The sequence below is a fragment of the Phyllopteryx taeniolatus genome, chromosome 6 (assembly GCF_024500385.1).
Source record: "Phyllopteryx taeniolatus isolate TA_2022b chromosome 6, UOR_Ptae_1.2, whole genome shotgun sequence".
Classification (NCBI taxonomy): Eukaryota; Metazoa; Chordata; class Actinopteri; order Syngnathiformes; family Syngnathidae; genus Phyllopteryx; species Phyllopteryx taeniolatus.
In genome coordinates this window covers 4,545,552-4,567,851 of record NC_084507.1, presented here as the reverse complement: position 1 = coordinate 4,567,851, position 22,300 = coordinate 4,545,552, and the positions used below count along the sequence as shown (strand labels likewise).

The window sequence follows — 22,300 nt, the reverse complement described above, 5'->3', positions numbered from 1 at the left end:
TACAAATAAAATACAACTACTGTATATCCTATTCAAACCCGTAATGTAAATTCACTCCATGTATATTTTAATTAATACTTTTGATTATATTTGACAAAACATTTGGTTTTAGTCAGGGGCCTACCAACAATACATTTAGTTTGAAAAACACGTTGCTTAATTTTGCTCTGAATTTAGGAACTTGAGGCAGTGTTTTTGTGACCTCTGTGTCGTCATATATTTCTCACACCTTCCTCCAAGTGGGATTTTGAAGTTTTAGCTGTGGGTCCTGTCTAAGCATACTAAACAAATGCTATGGAGTCATACGAGATAGCGCATTCACTTTCGATAGTCGCCAGAGATGACGAGTTGTCGACGACCACTGTGGCATACTCCCTCTGACGTAAGCAGGAGAGCAGGGATCGACGTACCACAATGCACCGCTGTTTCCGTTTACTTTCAACCCACCTAACACATGGGCTGCTGTAGTAGTGATTGTTTATATTGTTCATTTTCATCCCAAATGTAAGTGTGTTTCAGTATTATTCTTTTCACCTTAAGATGAAAGTAAAAGTCCTCTCGAGAAACCCAGACGACTACGTCCGGGAGACCAAACTTGATATTCAGCGTGGTAAGTAAAGTAAACCGGGCTAAGCTAGCTGCTACTAGCCATTGTTGCTAACCCTACTGATGTTCTTTAAATCCAATCTTTACAAGAAGACAATGGTTGTGACACAGCTCTGTGTTTTGACTTGACATACAAAGACCACTTAACTGAGACTGCACTTAAACATACATTTTTAATTATATTGAATGACCCGAGCTATAATACATTAGCAATATAGTAAGTTTTAACACTTGTGAATGCATAATAGACATTTAGGGTTAGGAAATCTAAGGAAAATGTTTGAAATCTGAAGTGCCATTTGAGTGTATTTTGTTGGTCCCAAAAGTATACGCATTGGGCGAAAAGTAGTGTCAAATAAAATGATTTGACTTTGTTGCTCATTTGTCTGTTGTTGCTACCAGTTCCCAGAAACTATGACCCTACACTTCATCCATTTGAGGTGTGCCGAGAATACACCCGGGCCCTTAATGCCACTAAACTGGATAGGGTGTTTGCAAAGCCTTTTCTGGCCTCATTGGATGGACACAGAGATGGAGTGAACTGCATGGCCAAGCACACCAAGAGCCTCTCCACATTGCTGTCTGGCTCTTGTGATGGGGAGGTAACTTACTCGCTGTATACATATGTATTTATGTTGTCCAGATAGTTGTGTGTTATGCAGAGCTGTGTGACAACACTCAAACGTTTGTTTAATTGTATCCTTAGGTTAAAGTATGGAATCTTTCCAAACGTGAATCCCTCCGCACATTCCAAGCCCATGAAGGTTTTGTCCGTGGAATCGCTGTCCGCTTCTGTGGAACTTCGTTCTTCACGGTGACCTGTGCTTTTATTATGCCAAAGATGACTATTAAATATTTTGCCCACAGTTTTTTTTATTTTTAGTTCTAACAGAAAAAAAAAATCTCTGTTAAAGGTCGGTGATGATAAAACAATCAAACAATGGAAAATGGAGGCCCCAGGTTATGGTGAGGCAGAGGAGCCACTTAATACAATTCTGGGCAAGGTATGTGGAGGAGGAACTTCTTGTGTTTTTCTATAATAACGAACGAATCTGTCCTGAAAAGGTATACATGTATACAAATCTATAAAGTTGAGAAAAATTACATAGTGAAAAGAGGTGCTTGTCCATTGCAGACAGTATTCACAGGGCTTGACCATCATCAGAAAGAAGGTGTGTTTGCAACATGCGGCCAGCAGGTGGACATTTGGGATGAGAAAAGGAGCAGCCCCATCCGTTCTTTTACCTGGGGTGTGGACAGCTTCAGCTCTGTCCGTTTTAACCCAGTGGAGGTGAGCCTAAACAATATATCAACTTGAGCTTAATTCTGTCACAGAGAGAAAAAAGGTTTACAGAATTGGCCTCATTACATGCTTGTTCAAAATGTAATCGGGATTTTGATTGTCTTTTCACGATCATAAAAACGTTATAATCAAAGAGAGACGATTAATGTGCATAATCAAAGAGAAACGATTAATGTGCTGCAGCACCAGTTGCAAGTTCCTGAAAAGTCCCCTGTGTTGCTTGTAGCAAGCGTGTGACACATGTTGTTCTCCCCTCCTTGAGCGTGCTTTAAGCTGTTTATTGAGACCCAGTTGGAGTTAACTGTGAAACTAAACATACAACAAAAATGATTACGCACATTGTATAATTAAATACAAGAGACATCGCTTTAAAAATCGCCAGCTCATGCTAACAGTCAATGGAATACGCTATTGACGGGCTAGCTAACATTAGCATGAGATCACGGGAGGGATTTACATTCAAATAATGAATATTTACACACAAACGCCGTACACATACGGACAGACAATATAACAATACTCATGTATATATTCTTCTTAATCTGTGAAAAACAAGTTTAATCAGGTTTTATTGCGACTTTTTTCTTCTTCTTTTTTTTAAGCTGGGGATAACCCTTTCCCCAAGTGTAATCTGTTCCGACATGCATTAATTCGTCACATTTTGAAGAGAGATACAGTAAATGCAGGCGTGTAATTGTTTCCTGTGTCCTCATTAATAGTTCCATCCATCCATCTTCTTTACCGCTTATCCTCACTAGGGTCGCGGGCTGCTGGAACCGATCCCAGCTACCTTCGGGCGGGAGGCGGTGTACACCCTGAAGCGGTCGACAGCCAATCGCAGGGCACATATAAACAAACAACCATTCGCACTCACATTCACACCTACGGGCAATTTTAGAGTCTTCAATCGACCTACCACGCATGTTTTGGGGATGTCGGAGGAAACCCGAGTGCCCGGAGAAAAGCCACCCAGGCACGGGGAGAACATGCAAACTCCACACAGGCAGGGCCGGGATTTGAACCCCGGTCCTCAGAACTGTGAGGCAAATGCGCTAACCAGTCGCTCACCGTGCCCTCATTAATAGTTATAATTTAAAAAAATAAGTGTATGACATCCTGGGCTGCTCCATGTGTGTTGTTTGATGGGTTTTAATTTAACTTAAAATCGGTACCAATCTTATCAGCATGTCCAACTAGGTCCCTTTGCTGGTCATTTGTTAATATTACAGTTGATTGACTGCATATCAATACCCCAACATTGCACAGGACCCTGTGATCTGACTATTGCGTACAGATACATTGCAATGACGATGCTCAAATATTAGATTGTGGAGCTCTAACCTCAGATTGATTGACGTGTGTGTTACATTACAGCGGACCCCCGCACACTTGCAGTTTGTAATTTGTAATGGACGTCGATTATCCACAGATTTTCGCTATTCACGGTGCGGCGCAGTCCCTTTTCCCCACAAATAGCAGGGGTCAACTGTATTTGTATTGTTTGTGCAGACAAGCATGTGTCTACTCTGCCGTGCTACCTTACTGTTTTTTCAGAATCAGAATCATCTTTATTTGCCAAGTATGTCCAAAACACACAAGGAATTTGTCTCCGGTAGTTGGAGCCGCTCTAGTACAACAGACAGTCAATTTACAGATCACTTTGGAGACATAAAGACATTGACAAAAAACAATTGTGCAAAAAGATGCAGAGTCCTCTAGAGCACTTAGAGCAGTTCGAATGACTAATATTGCAATAGTCCGGTGCGATGACCATTGTGCAAAGGGCGCTGAGACTTCAAGGAGTGTATGCGGTTTAAAGTGACGAGTAGTGCGATAATCTGGGACAATGGTTGTGCAAATGTTACAGATACTCCTCAATCAGTGTGCAAATGGAGCAGATGCTACTCTGGCATGAGTGGCCAGTATATGCAAATAGTGCAGCATGGCGAGACAACTACAGTGAGTGCACGAGTAATACATAATTGGCCCCACAGAAATGTGACAACGAACTCAAGTCAAAAAATTGCCAGCTTGTTGTAATGGAATTATAGGTTAGCTGTTTAAGAAGTTGATTGCAAGAGGGAAGAAGCTGTTGGAATGTCTACTAGTTCTAGTTTGCATTGATCGGTAGCGCCTACCTGAGGGAAGGAGCTGGAAGAGCTGGTGACCGGGGTGCGGAGGGTCCGAGAGGATTTTGCACGCCCTTGTCTTAGTTCTGGCAGCGTGCAAGTCCTCAAGGGTGGGTAGGGGGGGTACCGACAATCCTTTCAGCAGTTTTGATTGTCCGTTGCAGTCGGAGTTTGTCCTTTTTTGTAGCAGCACCAAACCAGACTGTGGTGGAAGAACACAGGACTGATTCGATGACCGCTGTGTAGAACTGTCTCAGCAGCTCCGTGGCAGGCCGTGCTTTCTCAGAAGCCGCAGGAAGTACATCCTCTGCTGGGCCTTTTTGAGGACGGAGTTGATGTTGGTCGCCCACTTCAGGTCCTGAGAGATTGTAATTCCCAGGAACTTGAAGGTCTCGACGGTTGACACAAGGCAGCTGGACAACGTGAGGGGCAGCTGTGGCGAAGGATGCCTCCTGAAGTCCACGATCATCTCTACTGTATCACGCTGTTTCAGATCCTCAAACCAAAGTTAATGTCTCATAAATGCACATTCTAATTGATTTATTGAGGACGGGAAAACCCAAACCTATCTGGTCCTTTGCGAAAAAGTAATTGCCCCCTGAAGCTAACAACTGGTTGTGGCCGTTTGCGATAACTGGGGATGAGTCCTTCGCATCGCTGTGGAGGAACTCTGGCCCACTCTTCTTCGAAGAATGGTTTTAACTCAGTCATATTGGAGGTGTTTTTTGTTTTTGTTTTTTTTTTTTTAAACAGGAAAAGCTCAGACGTTGGTTGACATGATGATTAGGAGAAAGATTGATATATTGTGTGTCCAGGAAAGCAAGTGGAAAGGCAGTAAACCTAGACGTTTAGGGGCAGGGTTCAAATTATTTTACCATGGTGTAGATGGGAAGAGAAATGAAGTAGGGTTTATTTTAAAGGAAGAGTTAGCTAAGAATGTCTTGGAGGTGAGTATCAGAACAAGTGATGAGGCTGAAACTTGAAATTGAGGGTGTTATGTATAATGTAATGAGCGGCTATGCCACACAGGTAGGATGTGACTTAGAGGTGAAAGAGAAATTCCAGAAGGAGTGAGACAAAGTAGTTCTGAGCATCCCAGAGAGAGAGAGAGAGAGTTGTGATTGGTGCAGATTGTCATGGACATGTTGTTGAAGGAAACAGGGGTGATGAAGAAGTGATGGGTAAATTTGGCATCCAAGAAAGTAACCGGGATGGTCAGATGGTGGTAGACTTGGCGAAATGGCTGTAGTGAACACTTCTTTCAAGAAGAGAAAGGAACATAGGGTGACCTACAAGAGCGGAGTTAGAAGCACGCAGGTGGATGACATTTTGTGGAGACGATGTAATCTGAAGGAGGTTACTGACGGTAAGATAGTGGTATGGGAGAGTGTGGCTTGACAGACCAGGATGGTAGTGTGTAAGATGCCTCTGGTGGTGGGGAGGAATATTAAGAAGACAAAGGCAAAGCAGAGAACCATGTGGTGGAAGCTGATTAAGGAAGAGTGTTGTGTGGCTTTTGGCGAAAAGTTGAAACAGGTTCTCGATGGACAGGAGGAGCTTCCAGAAGACTGGTCCACTACAGCCAAGGTGATCAGAGAGACAGGCAGGAGAGTACTTGGTGTATTTTCTGGTAGGAAAGGGGAGAAGGAAATTTGGTGGTGAAGTGGCAAAGTACAGGAAATCATACAAGGAAAGAGGCTAGCTAAAAAGAAGTGAGACACTGAGAGGATTGAGGAGAGGGCACAGGAATATCTGGCGTTGCGATGTAGGGTGAAGGTAGAGGTGGCAAAGGCCAAACGAGGCATATGATGACTTGTATGCCAGGTTGGACACTAAAGAAGGAGAAAATGATCCATACCGGTTTGCCATACAGAGGGGTAGAGGATGTGCAGCAGGTTAGGGTGATTAAGGCTAGAGATTGAAATGTTGACTGGTGCCAGTAGTGTGCTTGATAGATGGAAAGAATACTTTGAGGAGTTGATGAATAAGGAAAATGAGAGAGAAAGAAGAGTAGAAGAGGCAAGTGTGGTGGATTAGGAAGTAGCAATGATAAGTAAAGGGGAAGCTAGGCACTAAATGTGATGAAAAATGGAAAGGTAGGTGGTCCTGTGGAGGTATGGAAGCATCTAGGAGAGATGGCTGTGGAGGTTTTGACCAGCTTGTTCAACAGAATTGTCGCAGGTGAGAAGATGGAGGAAAAGTGTGCTGATGCCCATTTTTAAGAACAAGGGTGTTTTGCAGAGCTGTGGGAACTATAGAGGAATAAGGTTGATGAGCCACACAATGAAGTTATATGAAAGAGTAGTGGAGGCTCGACTGAGGACAGAAGTGAGTATTTGTGAGCAATAGTATGGTTTCATGCCTAGAAAGAGTACCAGAGATGCATTATTTGCCTCGAGAGTGTTGACAGAGAAGGTCAGAAGGAGCTACATTGTCTTTGTAGCTCTAGAGAAAGCCTATGACAAGAGTACCCAGAGAGGAACAGTGGTGAGGTGTGCTGTAGATGTGACAAAGGAGTTTAAGGTGTAGGTGGGACTGCATCAGGGATCAGACCTGAGCCCCTTCCTATTTGCAGTGGTGATGGATAGGCTGACAGATGAGGTTAGACTGGAATCCCCGTGGACCATTATGTTCGCAGATGACATTGTGATATGCAGTGAAAGCAGGGAGCAGGTGTAGGAACAGTAAAAAACGTGGAGGCATGCACTAGAAAGGAGAATGGTCTGACAGAATATATTTGCATAAATGAAAGGGGCAGAGGGGGGAGAGTGAGGCTACAGGGAGAAGAGAGAGCGAGGGTGGAGGATTTTAAAAGATTCAGCAGTCCAGAGCAATGGTGAGTGTGGTAAGGAAGTGACGGAAATGAAGATGTTGAGGTTCTCTCTCGGAGTGACCAGGTTGTATAGTATTAGAAATGAGTGAGGGAAGTCGAAGTGAGAGAAGACATGAGGGCAGCTGCTGTTAAAGAGGAGGATGCAGGAGATAAGCTTACATGGAAAAGGATGACACACTGTGGCGACCCCTAACGGGACAAGCTGAAAGGAAAAGAAGTCGTCCTGCTGTAGAACCAGTTGCCCTTAGGGGACAAACGATTTGTAAGATGTGTACAATTCTTTATTATGCTCTATCATTATATCAGTGGCATAGAAAAAAACCTAAACAGTACTATTGTTTATCTTGAAACTTTTTGGGAAAATATATTGTTCTTAAAAATTTGCTATTGTGGCAGGCCTAAACACATAATATATTGACAGAGATCAAGATCAAAGATCACAAAAATATTGTACAAACAGTATAAACGATTCAAGGTTAATAACTGTCATAAAAATCTACAATATAGTGGGACCGTGAAATAAGAACCGCGATTTAGCGCAGGATTACTGTATCTGTATTCTGTGATGCTAAATTGCAGGGACTCATTGTACAGGGCTAGGACTCATTGTTTCTATGACATGTGCATTCTGGGACTTACAGTCTCAAGCATAAAATGATCGGTGTTCTTTTTATGAAATGCAATGCAAAATTTTTTACGGTAGATATAACAGCTGAACACTTTCCCAAAAGTTCAACTTTAGTCTCGTCTGCCCAGAGAATACTTTTCCTCAAGTCTTGGGCATCAAGATGTTTCTTGGCAAATGTGAAACGAGCCTTTGCGTTCAGTGTTGGCACAGTTTCCTTGAAAAAGTAACTTAGTTACTTTACTGATTACTTGATTTCAAAAGTAACTAAGAAAAAAGTAACTTTTTAGTTACTTTCAGCAGCTGCCAAGTGGCAGGAATATCACTTATCCACAGTACAAAAAAGCATTAACTTAACCGTACCCATTGGTAATGTACGCCACACAAATTACATAATGATGTCATCAACATGAACCAATAACTTAAATATTAGTGTAGTTGAAGCCACATTAAATCAGCAACTTTGGGCAGACTTGACATGGCAACACAGAAACAGTAAGTACCTAAACAAGCACACCATTCTCAGTACACTTCTCTCAAGACTCTTAACTGATAAGATAGATGCCGATTGTGGTCCATGGAAGCGCGTGTGTGTTTGTGTGTGTATGTGCGTGCACGTAAATGTTAAAGTGGGTGCCGGTTTGATATTGGGGGCATACAAACACGCACACAAACCATTGCTCCTACCATAGTAATTTTGATCCGAAGAGCGAGAAAAGGTGACAAGATTACGCAACTGTTTAACTAGCAAAGCTGTGGGTGATTGACTGAGGGGAAAAGCGCTTACTTACACTAGCTCACAGTCCGGTCTACAGACAAACTTGAAACTTCTCACTTTTCATTGTAGATATCATTTAAGTATTGTAAGTCCTTCAGTGAGTCTGTCTTGAACCTCTATGACCGATTTGTGACCGCACACTCAGTATGAGTACGGCTCCAATTACCGGAGACAAATTCCTTGTGTGTTTTTTGGACATACTTGGCAAATAAAGATGATTCTGATGAATAATTAACCCACAATTCATTGCGCACTTAACACACCAGTAAAATTGTATTCTTAATGTGTAAATAAAAAAATAACAACAATAAAATACACTTTTTTACAAAGGAAAATAACAAAAATAGTGTGGTGATAGTGAAATCGTGCATTTCTTTGCACTTTTATGGTGTATCAACAATCACCTCCCAATCGCTTTCTTCCTTCCGCTTATTGAGAAATCAGCGGTCTCCATTCATGGTTAAATGCCATTGAATAGCTGGACTGCGTTTTTTTCAAGTCACCCGCCCCAAATCAGTACTTGGTCAGAGACATTGATGACTCAAAAGTAACTATTGCTGGTTTGAAAAAGTAACTGTAGTCTGATTACAGTCCTGGGGAAAGTAACGCGTTACTTTGCTCGTTACTCAAAATGGCGGAATTTGGGAGTTTCGGCATCTCTGTTTGTGTTCTTTTTTTCTCCGCAGTATTTTTTGCCTTTCCAAACAACTCCGTTAACTCATGGTTTAACCATTGGGGGTAATTACTTATTTACATAAGCCCAGTAAGTTGGGGATTTTTTTATATCCTTAATAATTCAAATCATCATTTAGAATCTCAATTTAGTGTTTATTTGGGTTATCTTTGCGAGATAAAATTGCTTGATGGTTTGAAACATTTCAGTGATAAATGCACAAAATAAAAAATCAGAACTCAGGAAGGGGGCAAATACTTTTTCAAAGCACTGATCACGGTACGGTTTTTCAGTTGCAACGTTTGCATTGATGGGGTGTATTTTAGGTTACTGTGCAGTTGCATTAGCAAATAGCAAATTCCTCATTCCTGTCAGATTTTTAATCAACTTTTGGAAGAGTTCGTTATTCAGACAATGATTTGATGTTTTTGTGCCATGACCCGCATTTGAATAGTGAATTAAATTGCCTCACTTGAACCATGCAGTGTAAATGGAGCCTGAGTTTGGGTTAGGTTCATGCTTTAAAAGTGAGACAGGTTTCCCAAAGTTAAGTCTGGTCCACTGGGTGATGGGAAGCATTTAGGAAAAAACAGCTCAGGCTTTGAAATTGTGTTGATACTGTTGTGTTGACCATGTGTGACTGTTTTGTCAGACTGAACTTCTTGCAAGCTGCGCCTCTGACAGAAGCATCGTACTGTATGACATGAGAGAAGCAGCTCCGCTTAAAAAAGTAGTGACACCCTCCCTAGCTGCAGTTTTCAATCTTTTTTTGCCCTCTGCAAGAGTATTTTAGCTATTTTGTTGTCCTTAGGTTATCATGACGATGAGGAGCAACACATTGTGTTGGAATCCAATGGAGGCTTATTACTTCACATCTTGTAATGAAGACTATAAGTAAGTGAACAGATAAGACCATTGGAGAATTCACACACTATTGTTCTTTGACACAATGTTTTGACGTGTTTCTTATTCCAAGTAAATTATGTCCTTGTGTCCCTGTCTCGGCAGTCTTTACACATATGACATGAGACGCTTGAACCAGCCGGTCACTGTACACACTGACCACGTGTCTGCAGTGCTGGATGTTGACTATTCCCCCACTGGCAGAGAGTTTGTGTCTGCCAGTTTTGACAAGACCATCCGCATCTTCCGCAAGGGTGCTGGCCGTAGTAGGTCAGTATCAGCCTGCATTAATTTCATGTAACATAACTTCAAATTGAGATTTAAAGATAAAGAAACTTATAGAAAAAAATAATTTATCAAATATATGTTGAGATGCACCTGAGCTCAAACTGTTGACCAGTAGAAGTCAAAATCACAGATTTGATGAAAAGTCTATGTGGGTTTAACTGCTTTATTTGCTCATTGACTTTATTTGCACCTGTGTTAACTTGTCCTTCTCCAACAAGGGAGGTCTACCACACCAAACGCATGCAGCATGTCATCTGCGTAAAGTGGTCAGCCGATAACCGCTACATTCTGAGTGGGTCAGACGAAATGAATATCCGTCTCTGGAAAGCGAATGCTTCAGAGAAATTAGGAGTGGTAAGTGTACCATGTTTTATCCTTGTCCACTGTAGTAACAATGAGAACAAGAACATCACCAATACGGCTTTTTCACTTAGGTGAAAGTTGGGACATATGCTCAAGAAAGTACACTACACACTTTTATACTAAGCAGTTCAATCTTCCTCATATGTCAGATATGTGCCACAACCTTCTGATTTATTACCTGACTCATTAGATGGTTGCTTTTGACGGCACACCCACCTTGTCTTTGTCAGGAGATGCCAAACATTCTGATTTAGGGCAGAATCACTCTCATTAAGTGAAATGTACCAGCAGGAGGAAGCCCAAAAGCAAGTCACTCACTTGTGCAGTTCCTTGACAAAATATTAAAGAATAATGTAACTTCAGGAGTTGCGTTTTTTTTTTTTAAACAAATTTACCCAGTTAGATAGTGCAGTCTGTTATCATAGAAGTTCCATAGTTTTGTTGTGCTCAACTGTTGAAAAAAAGCTCCTTTAATCCCCGTTAAAGTGTTCTAATGTTCCAAATATCAGTTATGGCTGTATAATAATGATCAGTGGCGTCTTGCCCCCATTTCAAGCAGCCATCTTTCATTCCAAATCAGAGTCACTTCTGCTTATTCTCTTTATCTTGCTTCCGTTTGGAAAATTGCCTCACTTGGCAGTTGTTTTACTGTTGCTGTGTAAGAGAAGATTTATCCGCGAGTATTGCACTTAAAGAGATCAGACGGAGCCTGCTCCTATCAGCAGTTTAAATCAGCCAATCACTTAAACCGGACCGCTCGCAACATAATGATGCATTAACAATCATTGGACTAAGGGCGTCGTTCATTATAAAGAAATACTGAAATGCTGAATCAAGTCATCACAGATTACTTCTTTTAGTTGCTACATTTCACTTTTTTGTTTGAAAACTTTATTTAGCATTCAATGCTGTGCAATGTAAGTATGCTCATAAACAAATGGGTAGAATGGATTTCCTTTAGATATAGTACATGACTGAAAATGATAAAGCCCACGAATAATCTTTGAATAATTAGGACTGACGAATGCGAATATGCCAACTGGCCTAATGATGTTACATTCTGTGGAGGAAAAACATGAGGTGGTGGTCATTGGTGAGAGGACTTTAATTCAATGATTTCTTAAGGTATGTCCACGTACTTTTAATATGGTACAACTCACAAGCAGGCAACAAAATGTTATGTAGCCTAGCAAGCTAGTGCTAGCACTAACAGTTATACATAAACATGCCTGGCGTTTTGTTGAATAATGCTCTAAAGCTTTGGTAAACATTGTTTTATGCGTTAAATAAATGATGATCACGGCGTGCAAGTACGTTGGCAACGGGAGGCATTGCGCTGGTCAAAATATGAAATCCTATTGGTCAACGTCAAGGTGCGTTGTCGGAAAGTTGACGTTGGTATGTCACACTACATGGAAGATATAAAAAAATTCAAAAATGCTAGACTTTTCATTTTGGCGTCATAGGGCTGTTGTCGAGGCAGATCGTTGGTCGTGGATTATCTCAGACTACAAGAAGTTTTGTTGTTCCGGACAAAATATGTCGGGCCCGATCTGGGAAATCGGCTGCGATTGCTAATCGGGCCAATATCGTGGCTAAAATCGTGTACTCTGATCTAGGCATAAATTAGCCAAAATATGAAAAACACATATTAACAACATTTGGCCAGATGCCAAAGCATTAAGATGCCAAACCATTAAGACACACCCCTAAATCAATTAGTAAATTATTAAGGGGTTTAGCTCAGAGCAAGTTCCCCTTGAATCTGAATTCTTCATTTACCAAGGCATTTTGGAAAAATCTATGCTTCCCATTTTTGAAGGAAACTTTTGTGCTACAGCATGAATCTGCCCCTGTGCATTTCTGTATACTATAGTTCAGAATCTTATTGCTCAGTGACCAAAATGTTGCCTATTTTATTTAGTCTGTGGTACTCACTGCCTGTGCCGGCATGTGCCCAATTACTAGTGATATCACTCTTCATGACTTCTTAAATAGTTGTTCATCACCTGACTGAATATGATTGTCTTATATACAAATCCTACCACTGTGCGTTAGTGAGATTCTAACCGACTAAATAAAGAATTAATGAAGTCGAGAAGGATCAGCATATCACAGTTCTTACAAACTAAATATATACAAATCATTGCTTTTAATTAGAATAAAAGCTTAAGGATGGCAGCCTTGGCCAATAGAAGTGGTGTACAACTGCACTGCTAGAGTTTGGTTACCATATAATCAAAATATTGCCTACAGCTCTCAGGATGATGAAGTACTGTACAGTTCTACACTACTACAAACTACGGCCACAATAATAAACCTGTTGCTTTAATAATACCTCCCCCACCGTGTCAATCTAAACTCCTCTTTACTGCATCCTGTTTGATTGTACAAATGGTCAGTAATGTTGTGGGTCTTTGTCGAGCTCATAAATTGTTCTGCAACAAAACGGGTAACATGACACTCTATTAAGCCAAGACTGCTCGAGAATTGCTGAAATGCTTTTGATGCACAAATAAAAATTATGCTAGTACATTGACATTGTATATTAAGATTTTGCAGTCTCTCTGGCCATTCTAGTCATGCACAAACATGTCCATTGTTTACAGGTCTCCAAACCTACATTTTATTGCAATTTCATTTTCTTTCAGTTGTCTTATATTTGCCGTTCTACTTTCATAGGTCACTCACTGGGTTTTATTTTTCCTCGCTTGGTACTGTATAAACCCTGTATCTTTGTGCTGTGCCTCTAATCCAACATAACAGTCTCCCACGTTTTGTAGCTCGCACCCCGAGAGAGGGAGGCCACCAACTACCGACATAAACTGAGAGAGAAGTTCAAGCACTTCCCACAGATCAGGCGCATCGCTCAGCATCGACATCTCCCCAAGGCCCTTTACCACCAGTCTATGGAGCTAAGGACAATGAAGGAGGCTTGCCGCAGAAAGTGAGTTTTTATTTCAGTTCTGGTTTCATATTGATTTTTGCAGGATAGCCATGATGTCCACTTGTGTGGCTTATGGTGCCTTGGGCTGATGCCAGGTTATGCCTTTTGTTGTCTCACCCACCTCATGGAAAATCCCCCCGTGATATGTTCTCATACATACTAATTTACTGTTTGGATGGGGAATTAATTGTTCCACTTCACCCTTCAAGCCATAGCATACTGTACAGTTTTTTTTTTTTTTTTTTTTTTAAACCAACAGTTTCCTCCGAGAACAGATTTGTGTGTAGATTTACTTTGTATGGTTTGTGATATTTTGAAAGAACATTAGTGTAGTTGTCAGTAAGTTAGGTGTTTGAGCAATGTCTTCTCTCCCTTTTTCCTGTTTATGCACCTCCTAATCTTCCATCCCTTACAGTATATTGTCACCATCAGGTTTTTCTCATCATCTTTCATCCTTGTCTTTCAGGGAGAAGAACGTTCGCACGCACAGCAAACCAGGAAGTGTGCCTGTCTTATCTGAGAAAGAGAAGCATGTTGTGTCTGTGGTCAAATAAAAAAAGAGAATTAATACACAACACTCTGGAGATTCATCACACATATACAGGGTTTGATCAGACTGCTCTTGCTTTCCAATCTTGCAATTACCTTCTCACTGAGCATGTTTTTACAAGTCAAAGCATTCATCTTGCACCTTTCAAATCGTATTTGATTATGCATTTTCAGAAGTGACGTTGAATTGTTCCTTTAAAGCAGTGATTCCCAACCAGGGTGCCATGACACACTACTAGTCTGCTGTGAGAGATCATGAGGGGTGCTGTGGAAAATTATCTTCTTTCACCCAAGTTGTCTGAAAATAATTATTTATTAATTACACATTTGTAATTGTTCATCTCTATACGACAGGCAGAACAATTTTCCATTACATGGCAGAAGGTACCACCTTTTGCCATTCATGGCAGAATAACTCATTGCTTCATGCGAGTATCTCAACTTTGTGTTCAGTTCAGTTTATACTCCTAGAGACATTATTGTTTGGTGGTGTTCCCTGAGATTTTTCTGTCAAATGGTTACCTTGACTCAAAATATGTTGGGACACATTGCTTTAAAGCAATCACAATCTCTATACTGTCAATGTCAACCAATGGATGTAAGTAGAGAATCACCAATTCCTTGAGACTCAATCCATTTTCCACAGCGCTTGTTCTCATTTGGGGTGGGAGGTGAGCTGAAGACCTGTTTGTCTAAATTAAACAAAAATAAAGAAAATCCCACAATTACTTTGTTTCCCTTAATTAGGTTCACAAATCTTTCTGCTGTTGCACGATGGTTTGAAGGTCCCCATGTGTAACACGCATAATTTAACTTCCACTATGCTTTATGAGGTTTGTAATGCAACCATATTTTGTCTGGTCTGTTCTCTTGAAATGGTTTAGAAATCCCTAAATTGGTGAAAGGAAAATCATGTAAAATTAATTCAAAATCTGTACTTTTATTATTTCCTGGTGTGTGTATGTATATACAGTGCTGTGATTGTGTATTGGGCCCCCGTCTCAAATTCTTATATTTTTTGCATAGTTTCACCAATTTAAGATCATCAAAACAACAATCATAACTGGTTGGGCCATTCTCAGTAGCAACAACTGAAATCAAATGTTTTCTTTAACTAGCAAAGAGTCATTCACATATCTGGAGATATGTTGGCCCACTCTTCCTTGTAGAATTGTTTGAATTGAGCAAGAGGGTTTTCGAGCATGAAAGGCCTTTTTAAGGTCATGTCACTGCATTTCTATCAGATTCAGACTTTGACGAGGCCACTCCAAAATCTCAATTTTGTGTTTTTAAGCCATGCAGAAGTTGACTTCCAGTTGTGTTTTGGATCATTATCCTGCTTCAGAACCCATTTGTGCTTCCGCTTGAGGTCACAAACTGGTGGAGGAACATTCTCCTTCAGGATTTTCTGTTAAAGAGCAGAATTCATGGTTCCATCAATCAGAACAAGTTGTCCAGGACCTGAAGGAGCAATGCAGCCCAAAGACCATCAGAATATCACCACCACGTTTGACTGTTGCAATTATTTTCTTTTTCTGAAATGCTGTGCTTCATTTACGCCAGATGTAACGAGACACACACCTTCCAAAAAGCTCAACTTTCATCTCGTTCATATAATATTCTAGGGCTTGATTGAACAGGTCTGGAGGTGATCAGGCTTCGGTGTGATCAGTGAAAATTAACCAAAAATTGTGATTAGCCACAATTAAATCCTGATTTAACATGGTGGGTCTTTTTAACACAGAGCCAGGTAACTTTTTTTTCTTAATAAATGAAATCACCATTTAAAAACAGCAGTTTTAGTTCACCTTTTTTTTTTTTTTTTTAATGTACATTTATTTGATGATCTTAAACATTAGTGGGGAAACTGCAAAAATATAAGAATTTGAGAACAGAGCCAGTAATTTTTCACAGCACTGTAATGTTTTCTCCCATGTTTTATTTAAATGTCATGAGCCAACCTGTCAGTGTTTGATTTCAATCACTTCAGCTACCTGTTGTTTGACTTTGTACTAATTTACTTACAGCCCTTGTGATGTATATCCTCTTAAAGCTGTCGTTTAAATCCCATCAGCACCTCTACCTGAGCACAGCTGAGGCCAGAGTGATTAACTTCGTACCTGCAGTTATGTGGTTTAAACAAAACAAAACAAAAAACTATTGGTAATAAAACAAGGAATTGAAATAAAAATCTACATCCTTGTTAAAATTCATGTGGAGACGTTATATTTATATTACATGTACAATGTACTGTACATAGCTACTAGATGTATGTGCGTTTACGCCACTTGTCATAATCATGCCGCTAAAATAAAGCTTTATCATGCTCCAACTGCAATCCCCACACTGGCGCCGTTCCGTGTTTCCCGTGCTGCTTTACGCCTGCTGTCAATGAACATCCAAGCGTCCTCCGTTTGATTCTTCTACGTGGTCCCGTCGCCCCGCCTCTTTTGCCCTCCGCCTCCCATCTCTCTCCCCTCTTCATCCCTCTCTCATTGCATCCATTTTTTGTGCATTCACGAAATCTCCATGTATTACCAACCTGGATGAAAACAAGCCAAATAGTGACAGAGGAGGCAGTAGGACCCCAAAAGCAAATGCGGACGGACCTAACGTAATTTATTCTAACATGCGAGTGAAACCTTTCTGAGGGATGGCAGCGATGGGTTAGACAGGATTTAACATGACTGCAAAATAAAAGGCAAGACATGCGTTCATTTTCACGTTTCGTTTCAACTTTTGTGCCACCCCGTGAACGGATGGCTATTTGGATCACTACATGGAGGCTTCAGCCTGCAGCGTTCGCTTCTATTCAAAGCATCCATTTCTAATCCTGAGTGCTTTCTCGAGAGCACTAATGTTTATGTGTTGAATTCAACCTGCAATATCTAAAATGCAACCAATCCTCCGCCTTAAGCCTCGACTCACATCACACGAGGCCACCGAAACCCCATCAGGAGCTTTTATTCTAAACAGTTCATATTTTGACTTTTAATTCTGCAGCACACCATTATGTGCATGAGCCGTCGTGTTATCTGTTAGCCTCGACAGGCTCCAACTGAATATTTAGAATTGGTTCACGACACGAAATATAATCGTTATTTAAAAGAAAAAAAAAGAAAAAAGCTTCTGTTTGATGGTAATTCTTTTCTGGTGTTTGTAGCCGCTGTGAGTAAAAGATGTCCGCGCCACAAGGGCCCAGGGGCGGTCCTGGCCCTGCTGCCTCAGCGGCCGGCGCCATGCCGGAGATGCCGGACCTCAGCCACCTCACCGAGGAGGAGAGGAAGATCATCCTCGGTGTCATGGACCGACAAAAGAAGGAGGAGGCGAAGGAACAGTCCATGTTAAAGTAAGGAAATTGCCCTTCAGTGTCATTTATTCGCATTGCTGCTGTGGGTGCTAGCTATAGTTTGTTGGTGTGTCGTGGGTCATGTTGCCTCTTGACATCCAAGCCACGGCGGAAATAGTCGACGTGTGCTCGGCATTTTCCTCAACAGTTCTTCCCTCATTATTTAAAGAAATAAAATAAAATGAAATGCTATGACACTATGATGGGTTGGGTGAGCGGCGGCAACGGGCGCCATTTTCACGTCAAAACAGGCCAAGTTGCTTCACCTTTACCCGTCACGTCATTGGCATTACACAATATGTCACTGGAAAGATCATTTAAGGTGTCCTCTGTGGCGGCCAGGCACGCGTGTATGAGAGCACAGACAGACACTCCTCCGGTGCACAGATGTCGCTTAGAGCCTTTCAGCACCAGGCGCTGTCCGTTGACGGCTCGTAGTATTTTGTTCTTTCTAAAAAAAATAAAAAAATTTTTTAAGGTGGACCAGGAGGATTTCCGTCATTGATTCGGTTAACCTTTACATGGGAGCCATATGTCTGCTTTATAGTGGGATATTGTCTATTATTGATCTGGTCTAGGTTATAAAAACATGCAGCTGATGCATTGTTAAACAAAATTAAAACAAATAAAAACAAATAAAAGAAAAGAATAATGCGGGATATTGCGGTTTTAAATGTTCCATCCGGTTGTTTTTTTTTCTTTTAGTTTTCCTTCTTAATATGATCTGAGTCCCAGTTTATGGTATTACTTTTACTGTGCTCATAAGTAAAAACACCTCTGAATGCTATGTGAGATGCAGTTCAAGAGTTATATCAAAAGTCTACATGTACAAAGAAAATACTAGTCAGATTTGACTGGTTGCGTTGTTAAATTAGCAATATGTTTATTTTTATCATGGCTATTTGCACTGCATCATATTGTGTGATGTTTCCTTATACTACTGTATAAGGTGATCATAATATAAGAAACAACGCTGAGTATGATGCAGTGCAGCTCTCCACAGTTGTGATCTGTAACCACACTAATCTGCAGTGTTGGGAAGATTACTTTGGAAATGTAGTTCGTTAAAATTAACGTTAAAGTTACCCTGTTGAAAATGAAATAGTAGTGTAACTATTTCAATGACTTTCTCCAAATAATATAAGTGATTACATTTTATGGCATTTTGATTACTTATTTTTAATTTAGAAAAATGCATTAACAGGATCCTTGGATGTATCCTCTAGTTAGTTTGGAATTTACCACACATTTGGTCTTCCAAAAAATAGTAAAATAATAAGAAAACAAGTTGAAATATAAATACGTACATAATAAAAAAAAAAGGTTTGTTGCATTATGTGTATACTATGTGGAAAACCACCATACCATACCATGTTGCTCTAATGTGCACAATTTAGACAATATCATATCATATGACGACCCTAGTGAGGATAAGCGGTACAGAAGATGGATGGATGACAACCCAGATACATAAAAACTCCAAAATTGTGAAGACAAAAAGGTTTAAAAGTTTTTTCGTGTTCAAAAGTTTAACTGTAAGTCAAACCTTTTCAAAATTTAAGACAAACTAATATATTGTACCACAAGGTGGCGCTTCGAGGTCATGTTTGGAAAAATATGTCCTGTTTGGGCAAGGTTGACGACTTGTTAGCACATCTGCCTCACAGTTTTGAGGACCGGGGTTCACATCCTCACAGTTCTGAGGACCGAGTTTGCATATTCTCCCCGTGCCTGTGTGGGTTTTCTCCGGGCACTCCGGTTTCCTCCCACATCCCAAAAACATGCATGGTAGGTTAATTGAAGACCCTAAATTGCCCATAGGTGTGAACGTGAGTGCGAATGGTTGTTTGTTTCTATGTGCTCTGTGATTGGCTGGCAACCAGTTCAGGGTGTACCCCGCCTCCTGCCCGATGATAGCTGGGATAGCCTCCAGCACCCCCGCGACCCTTCTGAGGATAAGCGGCTCAGAAAATGGATGGATGGATGGATGGATGTTGTGTTTCCAAGAGCAACTGTAATTTAATAATATATTTTCTCACAGTAATGTAATGATTACAATTACCATAATTTATCATGTATAATGCGACCCCGGCGGCACGGTGTGCGACTGGTTAGCACATCTGCCTCACAGTTCTGAGGACTGGGGTTCAAATCCCGGCCCCGCCTGTGTGGAGTTTGCATGTTCTCCCCGTGCCTTCTCCGGGCACTCTGGTTTCCTCCCACATCCCAAAAACATGCATGGTAGGTTGATTGAAGAGTCTAAATTGCCCGTAGGTGTGAATGTGAGTGCGAATGGTTGTTTGTTTCTATGTGCCATGCGATTGGCTGGCGAGCAGTGTACCCCGCCTCTCGGCCGAAGATAGCCGGAATAGGCTCCAGCACGCCGCGACCCTAGGGAGGATAAGTGGTTCGGGAAATGAATGAATGAATAATGCGCACCCATGTATAACATGCACCCCTAAAGTTGATCTCTAAATTCTGGAAAACCCTTCTATCTATGTATAATGCATTTTTACAATGCATGATTTTGTTTCTACCCATATGATCAAAACATGTATTATCTGTATTTTGTGTTTTTTTTCCAAATAATTATTCTGAAGTTAAGCACTTTATTTAAAGACATAATACTTTCTTTGTATTTACTTGCTCTTATTTTGAAATTCACAGCCCTACTTTTATGATAAAACACACAGTTGTGCTCATATGTTTGATTACCCAGGCAGAATTTGTAAGATGTGTACACTTAAAAAAACATAACCATAAAGAAATTAATGAAGGTTGTTGTTCAGTCATCAGTCGTGTTTAAAAAAACAAAAACAAAGCAATATTTCACAAATTTTGCCAGGGTATGTAAACTTATGAGCCCAACTTTACATATTATGCAGTCATACATACCCCTGTCATATTGGAATGAAAGTGTATGCTATACCTTTTTCATAGCCTCTAGGTGGTACTGGCATATTAGAATGAAAGGGTGTACTTTTCTCATAACTTCTAGGTGGCAGTGACATATTGAAATGAACATGTACCGCTTTTTCATAACCTCTAGATGGCGGCATACATTTATAAAATGGGAACGTTCCCCCCCCCCCCCATTTCCCCCTATACCTATGTATAATGCGCACCACTGATTTTTTTTACATTTTTTAGGGGCGGGGGAAATGTGCATTATACAACGTACACGAGAAATTACGGTACATAAATTTTGTAATTAAATTGCATCATCTAGTTATATGTAATTAATTACTCCTCAACACTGCACATAAGTACATTGTTAAAGTAATACTGCTATGACAGTGTATAATCATTTCAAAGGCAGCATTTTGATACAGCTCTTGTACAAGTTCTTGGACTGTGCAGGTGTACCTAATGAAATATCCAGTGAGAGGACTTTGTCTCTGATAACCAAATGAGTATAACTGCCCCATAGTGGCTTGGCTCACCTGTGCTCTATTCCTGTTTGCTTCAACGCTTGCCCAGAGACTTTAGTGTAAGCTTTTATGATGCATTAGAGCTGTTGTTTTCCATCACCAGGTAAATATTTGCACTAAGGCAGCTTTCGTAATGGAAAGAAAGTCATGCAATCCGTACCTAGCGCAACTGCATGAGAAACATGACTCATCTACTCCAAGATAGAGCTACCTCAGCTGCTGTGCTGTGTACTGTGTGAATCACACAGTTTTTTTTTCTGGCCTCCCACCCACCCTTTGTTGTTATCGTTGTCATCTCTCCATTACAGTAAACCCCCACTAATTGAGTGTTTGCCACGTTTACCTTTCTCTGACGTAAAATGGATTAGTTTTTGTTGCTCAAGGTTTGATCAAGCTTTCTCATTAATGAGTGTCTCAGTATAATGTCAGGTAACACTAGAATTATGTGACTGGTGTAGTTTAACTCCTGCATACTACTGCTAATACTACACTGCAGATACATACCTCCTGATAAAAGATATCAGGTAATCATTAAGAGTTCACCTGCTGTTTTGGTTTGTGGCAAGACACAGTTCTCATAGTCAAATCTTTTTTTTCATTTAGTGTGTCATTCAGTCAGACCTAGTCAGTCGGTCTAGTTGCATTGTCTAAATGGACAAGTGGAGTCATCGTGAGTCATCAAATAAGTAAATAACCATTTTCTTTACCCATGAATCACACTCGCATGGATTAATGCATATATTAAGGCAACATTCATATGCTCATATGCTCGAGCTGCAACCGATTAGCTTGTCTTTGAATGATTCGTTGCATTGCTAGCGGTTTCCAAATCAAACACCGACGCTACTGTGTAGCCAACTGTTATAGCTTGTGCATCTGCACAGTCACGGTCCAATCCCACAGCAGCTTGGTTGGTATTTCAAGAAAGTAGCAGTTTGAACATCCAAGTGTGTAATCAACAGAGGAAATCCTGGGAGGATGAAGGGATGGAGGACAGAGAGCAAAGCCTTCAGCTGCAGGGCTGAGTTGCATGAATCTGCTAGGTTCTTACTTCTGAGCAGACCTGTGTATGAGCATGTCCAAAGAGGGATGCAGCCATGCAGATACCTTTTGTAGAACGCGCTACTCATACAAACGTGAACAAAGCAATTATGAAGCGTGGCTCGAGTAGTGTTTGCACCATTAAATCTTCTGAAGCTATCAGCTAGCTCGGCGTTCCATGCATCAGTGCATCTCTGAGAAAACGGTTATGATGGCCATGGGACCCCCATCCCCCACCCATCCAGATCTGGTTTGTAATGGAAGCAAGCATCATCTGCCTGTGATGGGGTGACCCACAGAATGCCACGGGCTCCACTTCTTCTTTCTTTCTCTAACCTATAGGTACTTACTGTTTCTGCTTGGTGGCTAAGAACAAAGGGAGAGACAGTTTGGCTAGTTTCCTGCTTTACCTCCCTATCATATCACTTCCACTATTTACCTTTCTCTCTATAGTGTTACATTAGCTGTGGTTTATCCTCTGA

At 40.8% G+C, this 22,300-nt stretch overlaps 2 protein-coding genes across 24 annotated transcripts in view; both read left to right on the top strand.

Annotated features, from left to right (window-relative positions):
- Window positions 1-196: 196 nt before the first annotated feature.
- dcaf13 (ddb1 and cul4 associated factor 13) lies at window positions 197-14,725 on the top strand. The gene is made up of 12 exons (XM_061776540.1): window positions 197-382; window positions 541-610; window positions 1,009-1,208; window positions 1,313-1,420; window positions 1,521-1,610; window positions 1,742-1,897; window positions 9,600-9,677; window positions 9,759-9,841; window positions 9,956-10,120; window positions 10,357-10,492; window positions 13,285-13,448; window positions 13,915-14,725. The coding sequence occupies exons 1-12, from the start codon at window positions 341-343 to the stop codon at window positions 14,000-14,002; spliced, it is 1,380 nt and encodes a 459-aa protein (XP_061632524.1). The 5' UTR covers window positions 197-340; the 3' UTR covers window positions 14,003-14,725.
- Window positions 14,726-14,868: 143 nt separating this feature from the next.
- Window positions 14,869-22,300, top strand: part of rims2a (regulating synaptic membrane exocytosis 2a) — a 173,029-nt gene continuing 165,597 nt past the window's right edge. For all 23 annotated transcript variants that reach the window (XM_061776514.1, XM_061776509.1, XM_061776521.1 and 20 more), the window contains exons 1-2: window positions 14,869-16,698; window positions 17,161-17,346. In XM_061776514.1, the coding sequence (XP_061632498.1) occupies window positions 17,177-17,346 (170 nt within the window). In that variant the 5' untranslated portion in view covers window positions 14,869-16,698; window positions 17,161-17,176. The remainder of the gene's footprint in view (window positions 16,699-17,160; window positions 17,347-22,300) is intronic.